The sequence below is a fragment of the Stegostoma tigrinum genome, chromosome 15, assembly GCF_030684315.1.
Source record: "Stegostoma tigrinum isolate sSteTig4 chromosome 15, sSteTig4.hap1, whole genome shotgun sequence".
NCBI lineage: Eukaryota > Metazoa > Chordata > Chondrichthyes > Orectolobiformes > Stegostomatidae > Stegostoma > Stegostoma tigrinum.
Genome location: NC_081368.1, coordinates 69,030,515 through 69,051,674, shown reverse-complemented (window position 1 = coordinate 69,051,674; position 21,160 = coordinate 69,030,515). Strand labels below are relative to the sequence as shown.

At 40.9% G+C, this 21,160-nt stretch overlaps 1 protein-coding gene across 9 annotated transcripts in view; it reads left to right on the top strand.

The window, feature by feature from the left end:
• klhl13 (kelch-like family member 13) overlaps positions 1-21,160 on the top strand; it is a 220,931-nt gene that overhangs the window by 151,161 nt on the left and 48,610 nt on the right. For all 9 annotated transcript variants that reach the window (XM_048544914.2, XM_048544909.2, XM_059651508.1 and 6 more), the window contains one exon: positions 13,427-13,568. In XM_048544914.2, the coding sequence (XP_048400871.1) occupies positions 13,427-13,568 (142 nt within the window). The remainder of the gene's footprint in view (positions 1-13,426; positions 13,569-21,160) is intronic.

Below are 21,160 nucleotides of genomic sequence, written 5' to 3'. Positions count from 1 at the left end.
TGGAGCAATTCAGCAGCTCTGACAGTATTTATGGGCCACAGAAGCTGCTAGACCTGCTGAGCATGTCCTGCATTTTCAGTTTTTATTGCAGTTAACTTGAACCTGACTTTCTTTATTCATGAATGGGATGTAAATGTCACACGCTGGGCTAGCATTTATTGCCATTCCCTAATTAGCAGCCTCTGTGAAGCAAAGACAGGTAATGTTTAAAGCCCAGTAACCCTTCGTATTTAAAAATATATTAACAAAAGTTTATTACTTAAAAAGCTGGGACCATATGGACTGAAGGAGTTAACAGATGATAGTAGAGTAGCTTCCTGAGGTATTAAACTGACGGTGGCTCTGTTGTTAGCACTGCTGCCTCGCAGTGATCTGGGTTTGATTCCATCCTCGGGTGACTGAGTGGAGTTTGCACATACTCCCCTGCATGAGTTTCCTCTGGGTGCTCTGGTTTCCTCCCACAGTCGAAAGATGAGCAGGGTAGGACAATCTAAATTGTCCATAGTGCCCAGGGATGTTTAGGTTAGATGGGTTAGATATGGGAATTTGAGGGAGTGGGTCTGGGTGGGATGCTAATTGGAGGGAAAATGTAGACTTGTTGGGCCGAATGGCCTGTTTCCACACTGTGAAGATTCAATGATCCACTTGACAATTAAGAGTCGGAAGCCACAGGTAGGCCAGACCAGCTTAAGAGCACCAGATTTCCTGTCTGAAAGTAGTGAACCACATGATTTTTCACGGCATTAAGCGGTGATTATAGGTTGCCTTCAGGCTAATTGTTTTTCTCATTCCAGACTTTTTTTAACTGAATTCAAGTTTCACCTTCTGCCCTGTGGGATTTGAATTCATTTCCCAGAACATGAACCTAGCCTTCTGGGTTGCTGGTCCAATAGCATTACCACTGCTGCAACTCCACCAACTATTCATCCATATAATTTCATGTTATTGTGGGTGGAATAGAGATCACAATTTTGGACATTAGCATATAATTGCACAATGAGCAAACACAATACTTCATTATTTGCGGTTGCTGTTATCAGTCAGACTTGCAAAAAGTTGTGAGAAGAGAAATTCCAGGACACCAATCTATTCTGCCCTGATATCTGTATAAAAAGGATGAGGGGGAGTACAGCAACAGTTGTGCTGACATTGCTATTGATAAAGCAGCCAAACTTGCATGATGTAAAGGTCTTTGTGCATGCCCTTCTGTGTCTGCATGGTTATCTGATTTTGTTGAAGGCTAAGCTGACATGAAGGACAAGTACTCTGTGCAATTCATGGTTTAACATTGAGAGCTTCTTTTTAATGGAAGAGAATTCTAGGGTATGCAGTGCACTGCTGGCACACAACTGGTAAATGCCTGTGTGAATTCTTTGCAGTGTGAAATCACTTTACAGTGAGCTGTCTGTGTGAACTCACCACTACTGCCGTGAAAGATTTGGTACAGTTCACTCACTCTGCGCTGAGAACTGTTTGGATGAATTCTCTGACCCCGTGAGGAAAGGCAATGAGGGTATTTTACCCATCGTGTCCCAGGTGTTGAATTAGTTAATTCTGACCCTTCCTTTAAGGTTCTGCATCAGAACATTTTTGTGTAGATGCCTTCTTTGTCAATCCTATAATGCTGATCCCTTAATAACAGACTCCTAACCATCCTCAAGCAAGGAGGAGGTTGATGTAGATACAGTCCACTGTCATGTTTCATTAAACTCCAATGATATTCTGATTGTTACAGCAAATGTAGGCATGGCAGGGAACTGACACTATTTGCAGTTGGTTAGGAGTCAGATGGGTTGTGAGTGATATGTACCATAGTCACTTTTAACCTAGATTGGATACAAGTGACAATCTCAGCATCAATAATTTTATTATGAATTGTGTGCAGATAGGCCACACTCTGTTGTAAATGTAGGCTGCAGGTTATTTGGTTAAACAGTTGGAAATGCATTTTCCAAAATGGAATTGATGAATTCCTGCAAGACAGCCATTTGAATATAGTCAACTGCAAGTTCTTCTACAATCACACTTGGAGATTTGCTGCATGGTCTTGTAAATTACTGTCAAAGCTAACAGGCATTGGGATTAGACTTTGTACCAATCAGAAGAATAGACAGACGCCATTCTGTCTGGTGTCTCTGCTGGTTCTCTGAAGGAGCTGTTTACTTGGTGTAACTCCTTGATCTTCTCCCCATAGCTTGGCATAGTCTTCCTTTTCCAAACAAATCATAGTGTTATCATCTCTATATGTCTGATAGGTCAGTGAAATTCAATCATCAATGTTGCTGCAATTGTTGCAGATGCTATTCTGAGTTCAGCAATGTAATTTGAGTTCAGTAATTGTCATTCAACCCCCTCTCCTCCCCTTCATGCACACACCCCCTTATTCTCCTCACCCACTTCATGCTCCCACCCCTTTCCCCGGCTTACACTCTTGCTCCTGCTCCCTGAATCCGCCTGTGCCCATAAAATAATCTGCAAATCCACATTGACCTGCTATTGTAACCCAGAAGGATGCCATTTCTGATGGGTTCATTTTCAGGTTTTACAAACAAATATACACACAGCTCTGACTGTACTTTTGCACAGTGCCTCAACATACAACATAGTGGGGGATGAAATCACAGCTCTCAGCACAAAAAAGGTCTTCTAGATTGGACTGTATCTCCTCACTGAGTCATCTGAAACAGTTCTGTTGGCAGTCAACGATTTTGCTGTCTGTGAACACCCTGGAAGATTTCTTGTCTCAAACTCAAGATTGGAAAGCAGCTTTGAACTGTGCATGGGCAATCTGTGCAAGTTCTGGAGAAAAGAAAAGCTTGGGTTTGTGCAGAAGGAATTTCCTGGACTGCTAGTTATCCCCCATGATGAACTAATGATGAAAACCTTACAGTTAAGACTGCTCTCAATATCATTGGGAATGTGCATGTTCGGAAAGTCTCTGAAGATTGTGCTAAATATAACTTTCCAATTTTTTTATCTGTAGCTGAGGGGGGCTCCTTTGAAAGGCTGAAATTTATAATTCCTTGTGGCTGTCTCTGTGCTATGATTTATCTGGTTCCTTGAAGAGAATTTCAAAAAAGATTGAGGGCAAAGCGGTAGGTGTTGTTTTCCTGGACTTTAGTAAACCCTTTGACAGGGTTCTGCGTGGTATACTAGTTAGCAAAGTTAGATTACATGGGATTCAGGGTGAGCTTATCAATTGAATACAAAATTGGCTTTATGGTAGGAGACAGAGGGTGGTGGTGCAGTGTTGGACTTCAGACTGATGGCCTGTGACCAGTGGAGTTCCACAGGAATTGGTACTGGGTCCACTTCTGTTTGTTAGTTATAGAAATGATTTGGATGAAAATATAGGAGGCACAGTTAGTAAGTTTGTAGATGACACCAAAATTAATTGTATAGTAGATAGTGAAGAAGGTTATCTTAAGATTACAAAGCAATCTTGATCGGTTAGGTCGTGGGCTGATGGAGTTTAACTTGGTAAGGTAATGCGTTTTGATAATTCAATCAAGGATAGGACTTAAATGGCTAGTGGTAAAACTCTGGATAGTGTTGTGGAACAGAGAGACCTTGAGATTCAGGTACATAATTCTTTGAAATAGGCGTTACAGATAAACAGGGTGGTTGAGAAGGCATTTAGCACTCTTGCCTTTACTGCTCAGACTGTTGATGATAGGAGTTGGGACATCATGTTAAGGTTGTACAGGATGTGTGCAGTTCTGATTGTCCTGTTAGAGGAGGTATGTTATTAAACTGGAGAGGATTCATAAAAGATTTATTTGGATGTTGCCAAGAAAGGAGAATTTGCAATATAAAAATAGACTGGAAAGGCTGAGACATTTTTCATTGGAGCGTTGGCGGTTAAGGAGTGACCTTATTGAGATTTATAAAATCATGAACGGCATAGGCAAGATGAATGACAAGGTCTTTTCTCGAGGATGGAGGAGTTCAAAACTAAGGGATATATTTTTAAACTGAAAGGGGAAAAATTTCAAAAGGACATGAGGGGCACCTTCTTTACAGAGAGAGTGGTTCAGGTATGGAATGAACTGCTGGAGAAAGTGTTGGATGCAGGTATAACATTTAAAAGACATTTGGATAAATTCATGAGTAGGAAAGGTTTGGAGGGATATTAGCCAAGCACAGGTAAGTGGGACTAATTTAGTTTGGAACATAGTCGGCATGGCTGGTTTGACTGAAAAGTCTGTTTCCATGCTGCATGACTCAATGACTCCTAATAAAGACAAACAATTATTTGGAACTGTTGTAAGACAATATCATTGTAGTTTAGAGGATTGAGAGGGGATCTCAGAAATGCATAAACTGTGTAATTTTCATTTTCCTCATGAAACCCGTTGTCCCTTCCAACATGGTCTTCCAGCAGCCTCAGCACCATGATGCCTCTTAAAACAGGTAGTAACATAGAAAAAGTACAACTAGAAATGGGAGTGGGCCAATTTAACTTTTTATGCTTGTTCTGTCATGATCATGGTTGATCATCCAACTCCATATCCTGTTTTTACTTTCTCACGATACCTTTTAATCTCTTCAGTCCTAAGATGTATATATAATTCCTTTATGAAAACCATCAATATTTTGGCCTCAACCACTTTCTGTGACAGAGAATTATGCAGGCTCATCACTGTACGGGTGAAGGAATTTCTCCTCATCTCAGTGAAAAATTACCTCCCTGTGCTCTTAGACTGTAAGCCTGTTCCAGAAACCAACTCAACTAAAGTCCTGAACAACTGAATAATAATAGTTTGTTGTTCTGACACGTCACTCTAGCAGTTAAATAGTTGATCATCTATCCATTTATTCAGATTACCTTGTCTTCTAGATGTGCTCAATTAGATTTCCACTATGTTAGCAGATACTGTAGGGAATAGGAAGGCAAAAATGGGCAAGAATTTTTTAAAACATTCACAAAGCACACACAATAGAGAAACGAGTGTGTAAATGGATAGCTGAGTTCGAAAGAGTTTGATTAGATTAGATTCCCCACTGTGTCGAAACAGGCCCTTCAGCCCAACAAGTCCACACCGCCCCTTGGAGCATCCCACCCAGACACATCCCCTATAACCCACACACCCCTTAGCATACAAGCAAATGGCAATCTGGTAGGTGGTAGAGCAGTTCCCTGGGCAGGGAAGTGTGTATAAATGGCAAGAAAGCAATGCAAAAAGAAACTCAGAACTGCAAGGATTGACCATGAATGATCAGCTGTGTTAAAGACTTTTACACTTCTGGCATAAATTGTGATTTACTATAGTTTTAAGTATCCTCATAAGAAAAGAAAGGGATATCAGGAACAAATTTCAGAGTTTACAACTTAGACAGCTGATACTGTAGCTACCAGTAATTGAGTGATGAGCATTAGGGATGCTCAAATGGTTTGGAAAATGTTACAAAGATGGGGAGGACCCAAACTATCAGAATTTCGAAACAAGAATATGAATTTTGAAGTTGAGGTATCTCATTAAATTTTGCTGAAATATCCTATAGTGCTTCACACAAACTACTTTGAAGCACAGTCAATTATTAATAGAAGCTATTTTAAGTACTTCACCAGATACTGAACAAATTACCCTGTTTTTGAAGATGTTGACTGAGTATTAGTTTGGCAGGACATGAGGAATTTCCATAATCATCTACAAATCTTCCAGAATAAGTAGATAAGATCTTGGCTTAATCTTTCATTATCTGACAAGACAATGTTTTCTTGATTCTGAAGCTAAAGTGTATCATATGTTTGGGTTCAAGTCTTAATCTGGTAAAGTTTGTTTTTAATCAATGTATTCGGATACATTCGAACAAAATTCTCAGTGAGAGGTATTATTTGTTTCTAGGCATTACTAGAGCATACATACACATTGACACACTTAATTGGTGATGCATTTGCATTTTTAGCATCATGTCTTTTTAACCAGACTCTGAGAAAATAAAAATGCTGATCACACAAACAGGCTGCACCTACTTTGTGTCCACGGCAGTTACCTTTGAGTCAGTATTTATATCTTCAAGCTTCTCGCCAGAGGTCTAAACTCTGTCATTCAGGCTTGACACTTCAATACAGAAGCCTCTCCATATTGCACGTCTGCCTTTTCAAAATGTCAAATTGTAGCCCTTTCTGCTCTGTCAAGTGAATGTAAAAAGTTCTATTTTAAGAAGCTGACTCAGTTACCTGGCCAGTATTTACCCTCAACTGACAAAACTCAAATACATCATCTTACTATTGCCATTTGTGTGCAAATTGACTGTCATGTGCCTGAGCACTTCAGTGTTAGTTAATTGGCTGTAAAGTGCACAGGAACCTACTGAAGTTGTACAAGATGGATCTTCCTTCTGTCTTTATTAATCTGTTTCCAGTGATGCCCTGTTAATTGATCTGTCCACATGATTTTCTTTGCAATATGGTATTATAAATGTGATGGTCAAAATAGCTGTCCCTCTCCCAGTCTTCCTCGAGACCTACCAGCTGCTTCTCTGATCCTGTTTGTCAATCCATTGACACTGAATGTAAGTGGATGTCAGGATTTTAGAAGGAGCAAGAGCAGTGTAACTTGGTCATGGCATTCCCACTGAATTTTCTTCATTTATTAGGAACTCAAGCACATAGTTTGCATTGCCATTTCCTGAGGGGACTGCTAACCTACAAATCAGATGGAGAGTAAACTCCTTGAGCCTACTCTACCATTCGATAAGATCACGGCTTCTCTGCTTGTAATCTCCAAATACACATTTCAGCCTGCCACTGATAACCTTTCAATCCTTGCTTAACAAGAATTAATCCAACTCTCTCCTAAGGATATTAAAAGTCCCTGCTTCTACCACCTTTTCAGGAAGAGAGCTTGAAGGTACCCAACTCTCCGAGAGAGAACTTTTTCATTGGTTTTTTTAAACAACAACCATCTTTAGATTCATAAGAGAAAACACCCTATCCATGTCAGCCCTGTTAAGACTCTTCAACATTGTACCTGTTTCAGTTAAGTCCCCTCATACTCTTCTAAAAACTCCAGAAGGCTACATTTTGGAGATCCCAAACCTCAGATGAGTGTTTACATGTTTAGCTGTTTGTTAATGATCCCTTGTCCTGATTAGCATCCCTCCTTCAACTGTAAGCATCGTTGCTAGATGTGGAACCTTGCTGTGTACAAAATATTGCCCTAACAACAGCCACCATTTCAAAAGTACTTCACTATATTTGAAGTGTTTTGGGGCATCCAAAGAGATGGGATAATGCGCTGCTCGTAGTTCATGATCCTTTGTTTTGTTGCTACAGGGGAGATATCCCCATCCCGAACATTAGTCTCTTTGGCATCATCTTGGTGAATACATGCTCTGAAATGTTATCCAGAACTGCATGAGATGCTTCAACTGTGGTTTACTCAGGACTTTGATAGAATCTGTGCCAATTAATAACCTATAAAGTGAATTTCTGCAATCTTCAACTCAAAATCAGCATAAATTAAGCATACATTCATGGCCAAATGATATTTCAATAGAAACTATGAAGCTCACTTCCAATAGTGCAGTGGGGATAGTTTTCTCAAATGTTTTAGCATCGATCCCAGCATAAATGTGGCATCACATGCAGTCATAGTTTTCCAAACTCTGCCTCCACTTTATTGGGTCTTTTTCATTCATTCACTCAAATTGGCCCTTGAGTCATTTTCACTGGCAGTTTTACTCCATTAAAGTTCCTTGATCGTTTAAAGTTCCCTTTCTCTTGGATAGGCTCATGCTTAATGGCATAGTTTATCAGTCTGCTTTCAGCTGACCAATCGACAACACTCCTGGTTGACAGTCTAGTTACCTCAGTTGTGAACTCTCAGGCCTGTAGCCCACCTGAAATCTTTGATGACTTTTAGGTTTCAGAGTCTTTTAGCTTGTTCAATGCATTGCCCAGAGTTTCAGGGGCTATACATTGTGTTCCTGGTGGCAGGCAGAAAGTCTGACCTTTCTCATAGGGAGCTTTGCTTGTTTTTTCCTGAGCACCAGGAGTTTCCTAGTTCAACAGCCAAAAGCTGGAGTCCCCACTCACCCCTCCTATTTCACCCCCACCCCCAGCACACCCAGTCAGCCTACCACCAGTGAGTTCTTCCTCAATGCAACTATATGCAACCAGGGACCCCATTCTGCTGCCCAGTGTTTGCTATTCTCAGTATCCTAGCCATTAGACATTTCTCAGAAATGACCTCATAACCTGAAACTCCAACTACAAAGTTCTTTCACATAACTAGCTTAGTTTAGCTTAACTTTTGGTTGAGGGTATGTTGTAAAAATTGTAAACTGCAGAGTTCATCAATAATACAAATTTACCAGTATTTCTATGGCATTATATGTACAATTCATGGGAGCTATGTACAGCATGCAAGAAATTGTGATGAGGGTGCTGTTATGCTTGTCTATTTAGAGTTTAGACAACAGAAGGTTTAAAACTATGTGGTATCAAAAGAAAAATGTTTTAAAGTAGAAAGAGTTCAGAAAAGATTTACAAGGATTTTGCCAGCATTGGAAGGTTTGGGCTATAGGGAGAGGCTGAATAGCTGGGGCTATTTTTCCTGGAGTGTTAAGAGGCTGAGCAGCCAAGGCTTTTTTTCCCAGGGTGGGGTGTCCAAACTAGAGGACATAGGTTTAAGGTGAGAGGGGAAAGACTTAAAAGTGACACGGGCAACTTTTTCAAGCAGAGGCTGGTGGATGTATGGAACAAGCTGCTGGAGGAAGTGGTGGAAGATGGTACAATTACATGATTTGAAGCGTCTGGATGGATACATGAATAGGAAGGGTTTACAGCGGTATGCGCCAATGCTGGCAAATTGAACTAAGTTAATTTGGGATAGGTGATCAATGTAGGCAAGTTGGGCCGGAGAGTCTGTTTCCATGCTGTGCATCTCTGACTCAAAAAGCCTTTGCACAGAAATGGCTGATGCTTCACATAAATAAGCCATGATTCAGACTTTAATATGCATGGTTTATTCTGAGACTTGTGGAAAATTCCAGCTTTGCATATGCTGTCTGTGTTGGGAATCCTGAATCCGGTTCACAACGTGTATTCTGGCAAGTATGACTCCAGAGCCATCCCTCTCAAAATATTTCTGTGATAAAGGTAGACTTTATTAACAAAGTTCTGCCATGTTTTCAGGAAAATTTAAAAAAAGCTTTTATTGTTCAAAAACCAAATCGTCCAGAAATCTTCAATTCATTGCCATTGCCACTGAGGGCAAGCTGACAGTGCTGATATAATCCTGCCTAGAACACATTGTGTGAAGGAACATATGGTTCAGAACACTTGGAAACTGTTTGTGAGTAAACTAATTTCCATCAATTCGCTGCTGAGGCAGTGTCACAGCTGTGAATGGATATTGGAATATCAAAAGGTATAATCAGATTGTTCATTTGTAATTCAAATAGGCCCTGCCTCATGCCTTTCATTCCTTCTGCTACACCAACTGTCATTTTCAGTTGTTAATTTAATTTGTTTTGTTTATTTTTTAAAAAAATGTAGCACAAGAATGTATGAAGAGGGAATGAAGTTCAAGCTGTGCTGATTTCAAGATTTTTCATCATACTAGCAATTAGTTAAACACAAAGCTTCACCGTGTGTCAAAACAGTCGTTAAGCCTTATTTGTACTTCATTTAAAACTCCTGTGATGTTTAAAAAATCAATTTGCATTAATCCAGCAGTTTCAAATGAAATATGTGATACACAATTTTGATGTGCAGTAGGCAATTGCAGTTTACCATATTGCTCAGAAGATCCCACCAAAGGATGAGTTGGCTGCAGAGATCTGTTTTATCCATAAATGATTCAAGATTTCAGGGAGAGGAGGCAGCCTCTGTTAATTAGATTTATACTAATGATGCTTGAGGGAAAATGTTCTCCAGGATCTGCCTGCTCTATTATCACTAAAATAAAACAAAGAATTCTGGATGCTGGAAACAGAAACTACTGGAGAAACCTAGCAGTTGTGGCAGCATCTGTGGAGAAGGTTAAACATTAACTCTGGTTTCCTCTCTACAGTTGTTGCTAGCCCTGTGAGTTTTCTTTGTTTCTATTCCCACACAACTTTCTTAAAGTCCACATGAATTGCCAGATCAGGCAGTCAGGATTTTTATTTAATTCATTGAAAGGACGTGGCAAATGACAGTACAACAGTTCCTTTGTATGCTGCTGGTTCGTCATTCTGTTTCAGCTGTTTTTTGAAGTCTTGGAATGGGGTTTGAATTCTCTCTTTCGTGTTTGTAAGGTAACAATGTGTTCCACTGGCCATTCACAAACACGATTTGTATGTTCCTTGTTGTCTGCATTTAGAATTTGAATAACCGCTTTGGTCTGTGGACTTGAAATACATAATTTTTGTAAAATTGAAGTCCCCATAGATAAATCATCTTTAACAAATGACCGACAGCATTTGAGTTTTACAGCAATTGTGCAGTTCCTTTAATGTGATAAGGCACCCTTAGGGGCTTCAAACAAAGCATTAATTTGACCCAAGTTTCATTACCTTGTACAATTTTGAACACATATAGTGCATCCTTAATGCTTGTTTTCACCAAAATATGCAAATGATGAGAGACTTGAGATACTGGGAATATTTCCATTGTGGCAATCCACGCCAAGTAGAGGTTTAATGAAGGTCTTTAATTTGAAATTGTCATTGATAGAGATTGGAAGGAATTTATTGGACTGAGTTACTGAGGCAGGGAATGCTTGCTATCAGGAGGGTTTGAGCCAGAGATGAATATTACAAGTTGAGATCGATACAAGCTGGCAGGGAAAGTGAGCGAATTGCATTTAGATTATGCAGGCGAAGAGCTAACACAATATTGAGTAAACCAGCCTCTTTCTGTCTAATAAATATCATTCTCTATCATTTCAGATGAGAACAGTTGCCTTTTACCTCCCTATCTGTTGTCCAGATTGCAGATCACTTTTTGGTATAATTTTATTTATTAGAATAAAATGAAACAACATCACTAAAATCCATAGAGAGCAAACTTCAGTTCCATTGGTATTGAAAAATGCATGTTAAATACTTCTTCAAAATTAGGGACTTGAGACAGACTTAAGGCTGCATTTCTCTGATTTGTTTTACTTTCATTCATAAATGTTGGGGGAGACTCGATGCTAATTACTATCCTTGTAGTCAACTAAAATTCAGAATAATGGGAAGTGAAAGGTAAATGGAACGTATCTAAGTCTATATGCACATCAGTTAAACAGGAAAAATAGAAGCTAAATTCTATGTTGTTCTATTTCTGGTTTATGAGCCGCTTTAATAATGTATAAAGTTCCTCACCAGTACTTTAAATCAAGGCTGACACTTGAAGTACTCAAGGAGTGCCAGTGGTATTGTCCAGCACATCAATTTTTAAATTAAAAACAGAAAATGCTGGAGAAACTCAGCAGATCTGACAAAACCTGTGGAAACCAGGTTTCAAAACCAAAGACAACTCTTGTTTTTATTTCCAATTTCTAGCATCCAGAGTATTTTACTTTTACATGAAACTGTTTACCAGTTGACCTGTTTAGATTGATGTCTAGAGGTTATAACACTATTCAAAACAAAAGCAGGATGTTCTCCTGTTGGCTGCAGTATTACTTATTTCTCATCAAAAGGAGTGGACTGGACATTTCATATTCCTGGCTACAAGGTATTCGGGGAAATACTGGGAACAAGGAGAGAGAATAAAGGTGTAGCACTGGAAAGGAATGATGAATTTGAGAGAACTTACTTGGTTAGATTTAGGGAACAATCAAGGACTTGTAATTAGTTTTGTTGTAGGCTACAAATAGTGGAAATAAAAGAAGATTAAATTTGTGTCAGGAACTTTCGAAAAGTTTGGAGGAAGGTTCACTCAACCTGAAACGTTAATTCTAATTTTTCTCCACAGATATTGCCAGACTTGCTAATCTTTTTCCAGCATTTTCTGTTTTGGTATTACAGAAATATGGTTTTGGGAAATGAAATCTTCTGTTTTACCTGGTCTGGCTGGCATATAATTTCAGATCACAGCGATACAATCATAACTACTGTTTGAAATGGCCTAACAAGCACTTTACCTAGATCAAACTGCTACAAAAAGTCAAGAAAGAATTAAACTAGGCATTACACCAAACATCCACTAGGCACTGGAAACAACAAAGGCAAACTTTGCACAGTCAACCCAGTACCATATTCCTTACTAATGCTGGAGATTTGTCCTAAAATCAGCAAATGAGTGTAGCAGCGCGTTTCTGGAGTCACATTTACTGAATCAGACCATGGAGTCAATGTCCCAGATACCTTGATAATCATCCCTACTTTTGCCCTGCAGGAGAACCCTAGTAGAAGTGGCAATATAGTGGTATATGAGAGGCAGGAATTTGCATTAGGAATCTTTAACCTTCAGACTCCAGACTGTTTGAAGCGCTATAGCCCTGAGAGTCATGCTTTTGAAACCTAATTAACTGCAAATTTGAAACAGGGTCAACCTGACAGAAACAAAGGCCCATATTTTGTTCAGGACTTGGTGGATCGGATGGTCAGGTCTGGAGCTGTTATTCGACATTTCAGACTTCAGTTTTTTGGCGGCAAGTACAAGAAGTTTCCAATTATGAAATGCAATGGATTTCCTTGATTTATTTTTCTTGTTTTTTCAAAGCCCTTCCAGCATTAGCAAAATCTGTGCATTTAACAGTTTTCTTCATGCTGATTTTGAAATAAGTTGTTCCTGCCTTGCGTCCTTAAGCTAGAGTTGCTGTACTAGCACGTGATTTCACTGTATTGGGGTGTCAGGGTCGGTAAGGGTGAAAAATGAAAATCATTTTAAGCAAGCATGCTGCCCCACCGCTGCCAGCCCCACCCCCTGCCCACTCTGATAACTCCTTGGGGAGAAAGCAGCTGGGCATCCTAATATTCAGGTCTTCCTCATTATCTATATAACAAATGACTTTGGGATGAAACTGTGTCTACCATGGCAACGTAACCTGCAGCCAATTGCTAACATTCAAGAAGCTACTTAATACTATATGCTTAAGGTTAGTCTGCTGGATAGACCAGTGAGTAGTTTTCCTCCAGTACTCCAAGCAGACCCTGTAGATTCTGACTTTTAAAGAGGATGGTGATAGCAAACCTACTCAGTAGCGAGGTACAGACTCTATTCGATTGTATGAAGAGAATTACAACTAAGGTGCAATAACTTCTGTGCAACTACATCATAAATAAGTTGTTTGGTGCATTGTGGGACCCGGTATTAAGGGGTTACATCAGCAATCAATACTCATAGCCTAGGCCTCTGAGTGGTATGCACTGTGCTCTGGTTGGTGGGGCTGAGCCAGGGACAGCACTGGGACTTACGATTTCTGTCTCTGCCCCGATATACAGTATTGCTTTAATTTGGTTTTGAAATTCGTTAATTTCTCCTTTCCAATTTCTACAGATCATTGGTCGAAGAGGATGATCCTCATCTGAAAGTGTCCTTGGCAAGTGGTGACATGGGTGTGGCAACCCATTTACAGTCTTCAAAGACCGGAAACACTCGCTTCTTCACAAGCAACACCCATAGTTCTGCAGTGTTACAGGTATGCTGTTTGTTCATAGTTTACATCAATCTGTGCCTAAGGGATGCCAATCTCCATCGCAACTCATCTGCTTATCATGAGGTAAGACAGCCTCTGCTCAACTGGATATGAAAAGAACATGCAAATGTTAAAAAATTATCCATGAAATCATTCAAACAAATTCCAATTTAAAATAATGGTAATGTATTACATAATTTTGCAGAATAAAACCTTACATCAGACCAATGCTCTCATGAGCACTTTGTCAAGTTTTGAACTTGTTTGAAAAATTTTGTAAACTCGTATTTGCGTTTTTTGCTACACCATGATCTAGTTTAGACTTTTATCAAGTTGTTGGGCCTTGTTGATTCTTGAACACTACTAAAACTTGCAAATTACATCTGCTAGTCCAACTTACCTTGTACACTTGTATGGGAGGTCAGGACAGTATGTGATGGCAAGCCAGTTTGTTCTCATTGGTTTATGGCCTGTAATATTTTATCGTCTTCTCAGTAATATGAGTCGCATCTGTGTGATGACAAAGAACTCTGGAGAATACCTTCAATTTCAGGCAAAAGTGAAGATCTCAGCTTTCCCAGAATTTTGTTGTTTACTGAAACGCATAAACAATATTGCAAGATGTAGTGATGTCAATGACACAGCCACCTGTGCATGTGGAGAATGCTCTTTTTACGTGAAGAAAGTTTGCAGAATTTGAATAGAATGATAGCCACAAATTGTAAAACTGCTTCAAGCAATCAGATTTGAATCAGGATCACTTTGCCTCTCTATTCCAGCATAACCCTTGCATCTGACCACGACAAGACAAAGCAATTCTGTGTGCTGGCATGATTTTCTTTCCCTGTCCATAGAGGGAAGCATATCTTGTTCTTTGAATTTTGTGGATCCAAATTGATGCATTGTACAGTGTAGCTGCTGTGATGAAAACAAAATTCTGGGGCACCTAAGTTACATGAACCAGATATATAACTGGACAAGAGTGTTTAAGGAAAAGTATGTAGTCACCAAAGCATTCTTTTTACATTGCCTAACAACACAGTTTATATATTGTAGTAGACTTTTCACTTCAAAGTGTAAATGGCACAAGCATAAGTGTCTGTTTATAAAACTGGTGACTGCTCATGATGTCAAGACAGTATTGGACCGAGTGTGGCATAAACACATTCAAGTCAGAAGGGATTTGGGAGCAATCTCTCTATTAATGGGAATGACACTTAGCACATACTAAGATGGTTATGGTCATTAGTCATTTTAAACTAAGGACATCACCACATGAATTTTTCAGGGCACTGTCCTTTGCCCAGTCAATTTCAGTTGATACATAAAGAACTTTCTAAACACCACAGAGGTTAGGAAGTGGGGATGTTTGCTGCTGACTACTCCATATTTCATTCATTCATGATTTCTTGGGTACATGAGTAATATGTGCTCTCATGAATGACGACCACATTCACTTTGGAGTTTAGCAAGTAACTTGTGTCACAAAAATGGCAGGCGGTAGTCATCACCTGCAAGAAAATATTTCGACATTCTGATTCCTTGACCATCAACATCCCCAAGATTAACATTGACCAGAAACTTAACTAGATTGGCCACCTAAGTACTGTGATTACAATGGCACATCAGATGCTGGGTGCTTTCATGCAAATAAAAAAGCTTCTATTTCCCAAAGCCTGTTTATCAACTGCGACATATGTCAGGAGTGTCATAGAATACTGCCTACTTGCCAAGATAAGTGCAGGTTCCATCCACACTCAATAGCTCAACATCATCCAGGACAAAGCAGTCCGCTTGATTGATGTTCCCTTCATCACCTTACACATAAGCTGTCTTCACTACTGGCACACTGTGGCTGCAATGTGTACTAGCTAAAGTGTATCTCATGAACTCATGAAGGCTTGTTCAACAGTGCCTTCCAGACACAGGACCTCTACCATCTAGAAAGACAAGAACAACAAGCCGAAGGTTGCACTGCGCCTATGGGTTCTCCTTCAAATTGCTCACTATCATGACTTGGAAATAAATCACTGTTCCTTCACTTCACTCAGTCAATATACTTGAACTTTATAATGAGCAATTGTGAGAGTACGAATCTTTGTGTGTGGAACATCTTGTCTCAAATTTGATTCAGGGAGCGATGAAGATGATTGAGGTTAGGGCAGTTTATGTTATCTACATAGACTTCACTAAAACAATTCACAAGGTCCCTTTTTCTAAGACTGGTCCAGAAGATGTCACATGGGACCCACGGTGTGTTGATAAGTTTGATACGAAATTGGCTTGGTAATAGAAGGCAAAGGGTAGTTGTGTGGGGATGTTTTCCTGACTGGAGGACTGTGACCAGTGAAGGTCTACAAAGAACACTACTGGGACCTAAATATATACATAAATGATTTGGATGAAAATGTAGGTGGACTGATTAGTAAATTAGCAGACCACACAAAAATTGCCAGAGTTGTCTGTGGCAAAGCAGATTATCAAAGGATGCAGCAGGATATGCAGTTGAACAGGGAAATAGCAGATGGAGTTGAATCCAGACATGCATGAGGTGATGCATTTTGAAAAGTCAAATGCAAGAGCAAAGCACTATATCCAATAAAATAGCAGGACCCTTAGAAGCAATGTTAAGCAAAGAAATCTTGCTGTGCAAGCCCATAGCTCTCTAGAAGTGGCAGCAGAAGTAGATAAGGTAGTAAAGAAGGTGCATGGCATGATAGCCTTCATTGGTTAGTGCTTTGAATCTAAAAGATGACAAGTCATGTAGCAGCTGTGTAAGACTTTAGTTTGGGCACATTTGGAATATTGTGTGCAATTCTGGTAGCCATCCTATAGGGAGGATGTGGAGGCATTGGAGAGGGTGCAAAAGAGTTTCACCAGCAAGTTGCCTGGATTGGAGGTGTTAGCTGTGAGGAGAGGCTGAGTAAATGTGGTTTGTTTTCGCTATAATCTCAGAGGCTGAGGGGTGGCCTGATAGAAGTAGCTATGATTCGGTAGCATTGATAGGGTGGATTTTCAGAGCCAGATGTCAAATGCAAGAGGACATAGGTTGAAGTTGAGAGGGAGAAAGTTTTAACATATGCAAGACAAGTTTTTTTTTATGGAGAAAGTACCTGGACATACCGTCAAGGCAGATACAATGAGAACATTCACAAAGTAATTAGACATGGACAAGCATAGAATAGAGGGATACAGACTATGTGCAGGCAGATGGAATTTGTTTAGAATAGCACCATTGCATAGACATGGTGGGCTGAAGGCATGTATGTTCTATGTACTTGCACTACAGTGTTTCAGTTAAACCACTCACTGCCACGTTGTCAAGGGTGACAAGAAATGATCAGTAAATGCTCACTTTGCCAGTGACGGTCACATCTGGGATTAAATGAAAATAAAAAGAATATAATTGAATTAAAAAAGAAAAGACCATGACAGTAAATCAAAAACAATAACTGTACTGGAATAGCAAAATAAGCATCCGGAATTGATAATGAATCCTTGTGATGTGTTATCCACAATTCAGTTTCTGTCAAACTTCCACCTGAGATAGAGCTTCTGTGGTCAAGCTCAGATGTTCATTGCAGGATGGAGAGATTGCTACACTGTTGCACATGTTGCCTTTCAGATGAACCAATAAACCAAAGCCCTATCATCTTGTTCAGATGGATTGTAAAATATTTTGTGGCATGATTTCAAATAAGAGTGAAGAAGTTATTCCCAACACCCTATCCAGTATCACAAAATTGCTGATGAGCTTGTTGTTTCCCATTGCTGTTTGTGGGAACTTATTGAGGAACAATTGGTTGCCACGTTTCCTGCAACAGTGACTATACTTCTCATGTACTTCACTGGCCAAGTAACACTTTGAGATGACCAGGGGTTTTGAAAGATGTTTACTAAACACGAGTCTTTTCATGGCCATATCACATTAATGCTTTGGCTGATTTACTCTTCTTGACTGTTTTCAAATGGAACAAATAGAAGCTTGTGGTGAAAACATGGTGTGATCAAAGCAAAGCCATGTTAATAAAGGAAACGTTTTGTTCAAGTTTAGTCACAGAATTAATATGTTCTAGATTTAATATGTGGTCTGATGTTTATGTTGTTCAGTGACACCTGTAATACCAATTTGGGAGGGGGTTTGGCCTTGCTGGCAGAGTAAGACCGGGAGGTTGAGGCTGAATGGATTTCTGTTGAATGTTAAGACTGAGGACTTTGAACTTAAATGCATACAGTATACGAAACAAGGTTAAATGAAATTGCGGCACAGATTGAAATTGTCAGGTACAATGTTGTGGATATCACAGATATGGCTGTAAGGGGATCAGAGCTGGGAACTAGATATCTAAGAATACGCAGAGATAATGGGAACTGCAGATGCTGGAGATTCCAAGATGATAAAATGTGAGGCTGGATGAACACAGCAGGCCAAGCAGCATCTCAGGAGCACAAAAGCTGACGTTTCGGGCCTAGACCCTTCATCAGAGAGGGGGATGGGGGGAGGGAACTGGAATAAATAGGGAGAGAGGGGGAGGCGGACCGAAGATGGAGAGTAAAGAAGATAGGTGGAGAGAGTATAGGTGGGGAGGTAGGGAGGGGATAGGTCAGTCCAGGGAAGACGGACAGGTCAAGGAGGTGGGATGAGGTTAGTAGGTAGCTGGGGGTGCGGCTTGGGGTGGGAGGAAGGGATGGGTGAGAGGAAGAACCGGTTAGGGAGGCAGAGACAGGTTGGACTGGTTTTGGGATGCAGTGGGTGGGGGGGAAGAGCTGGGCTGGTTGTGTGGTGCATTGGGGGGAGGGGATGAACTGGGCTGGTTGAGGGATGCAGTGGGGGAAGGGGAGATTTTGAAACTGGTGAAGTCCACATTGATACCATATGGCTGCAGGGTTCCCAGGCGGAATATGAGTTGCTGTTCCTGCAACCTTCGGGTGGCATCATTGTGGCAGTGCAGGAGGCCCATGATGGACATGTCATCAAGAGAATGGGAGGGGGAGTGGAAATGGTTTGCGACTGGGAGGTGCAGTTGTTTGTTGCGAACTGAGCGGAGGTGTTCTGCAAAGCGGTCCCCAAGCCTCTGCTTGGTTTCCCCAATGTAGAGGAAGCCGCACCGGTTCAATTCGTCCCCTCCCCCCACTGCACCACACAACCAGCCCAGCTCTTCCCCCCCACCCACTGCATCCCAAAACCAGTCCAACCTGTCTCTGCCTCCCTAACCGGTTCTTCCTCTCACCCATCCCTTCCTCCCACCCCCAGCCGCACCCCCAGCTACCTACTAACCTCATCCCACCTCCTTGACCTGTCCGTCTTCCCTGGACTGACCTATCCCCTCCCTACCTCCCCACCTACACCCTCTCCACCTATCTTCTTTGCTCTCCATCTTCGGTCCGCCTCCCCCTCTCTCCCTATTTATTCCAGTTCCCTCCCCCCATCCCCCTCTCTGATGAAGGGTCTAGGCCCGAAACGTCAGCTTTTGTGCTCCTGAGATGCTGCTTGGCCTGCTGTGTTCATCCAGCCTCACATTTTATTATCTAAGAATACGCGTTCTGTCAAAAAGATAGGTCGGTGGGCAGAGGGGTTGTGGTTGCTTTGTTAGTAAGAAACAAAATTAAATAGAGAGCAACAAGTGAAATAAGTGTCAGAAGGCATAGAACCAGTGAGGGTAGCGTTGTGATACTGCAAAATTTAAAGACCCTAAGGGAGTTATGTACAGGCATCCTAGCAGTAGTCAGGAAGTGGGGTGGAAAATAAATGAGGAGGTAGTAAAGGCATGTAAGAAGGGAACTGTTACAATAATAATGAGAGACTTGAATATGCATGTGGCTGGAAAAACTAGGTTGACAGTGTATCCCAAGAAAAGGAATTTGTGCCAGGTCTATGAGAGTGTTTTGTTTTGAGCAGCTTGTGATACAGCCCACTAGGGAATGGGCAGTTATGTATTAGGTGATATGTAACAAAGCAGACTTGTTAGTGAGTTTCAGGTGAAGGAACCCTTCGGGGCCACCGGCCATAATGTGATCGAATCCACCCTGCAGTTTTGAGAGGGAGAAGCTGGAATCGGATGTAATAATATAACAATTGAGTAAAGGTATGTACAAAGATATGAGGGAGGAGTTGGCAAGAATTGATTGAAAGGGGATCCTAGCAGGGAATTTGGGGTAACCTGGGATGAGTGACAGGAATTCATTCCAATGAAGAGGCAGCATATTGAGGGGACGATGAGACAACCATGGCTGACAAGAGAAGTCAGGGGCAGCATAAAAGCAAAAGAAAAAGCCTACAATGTGGTGAAGATTAGCTGGAAGTCTTTAACAACCAGCAGAGAACAACTGAAAAAACAATAAGATTGAGAAGGTGAAATGTCAGAGAAAGCAAACTAGTGAAATAAAGATTGATTGAGATTTTTTTATCCATTTACAAAGTAGGAAAGGAGCAAAAGTGGACATTGGACCCACTGGAAAATAAGCCTGGGAAAAGAGTAATGGTGAACAAAGAAATGGCAGAGGAGCTGACTAGGTATTTTGCATCAATCTTAATGGTGGAAGATACCAGTAGCAAACCAGAAGTCAAAGAGAGTTGGGGGCGGAGATGTGTATAGTGGCCATCAATTAGGAGAAGCTGCTGGGGAAGCTGAAAGGTCTAAAGCTATATTAATCACCTGGACTAGAGGCACTACACCCCAGAGTTCTGAAAGAGATAGCTGAGAAGATTGTGGGCGCATTGGCGATAATCTTTCAGGAATGATTGGTGTCAGGGAAAGTCCCAGAGGACTGAAAAATGCCTAACGTCACACCCCTGTTTAAATGGAGAGGGAGGCAGAAGATGAGAAATTACAAGCCAGTTAGCCTGATCTGCATCATTGGTAGGAATGGAATGCCCATTATTAAGGATGTGATTGAGGAGCGCTTAGAAGTAAATATTGAAATAGGGCTGAGTGAGCATGGCTTTGTCAAGGAGAGATCACGCCTGACATTTCTGTTAGGATTCTTTTGAGGACATAACCAACGTGTTAAAGGAGAGCTAGTGAATGTGATCTATTTAGTTTTCCAGAAGATCTTTGACAAAGTAACGAACAGAACCCATCATGGTCAGGACAAGGTACTGGCGCAGATGGAGGATTGGCTGGCTGATGCAAGGCAAGTGTGGGAGAAGAGGGTTATTTTTCAGCATGGCAGCCAGGGAGGCTGCAAAAGGATTTGGACAGGCTTAGAGAATGAGCAAATAAGTGGCAAATGGAGTGTAATGTGGTAAAGCATAAGGTTGTGCACTTTGGTCAGAAGAATACATGAAGCACAATGGGACTTGGGAGTCTGAAAAATTTCTCCTAAGGTTAACATGCAGGTTCATTTGGCTGTTATGAAGCAAATTCAATGTTAGCCTTCATTTTGAGAGGTCTAGAATGTAAGAGCAGAGATGTTCTGCTGAGGCTGTATAGGGCTCTGGAATATTGTGAGCAGTTTTGAGCCCCATATCCAAGGAAGGATATATTAGCCTTGGGCCTTAGAGAAGATCCAGACGATGTTAATAAGAATGGTCCTGCGGATGAAGGGCATGTCATAGTTTGAGCAGATGGCGGTCTGGGTCTGACCCGTTCATT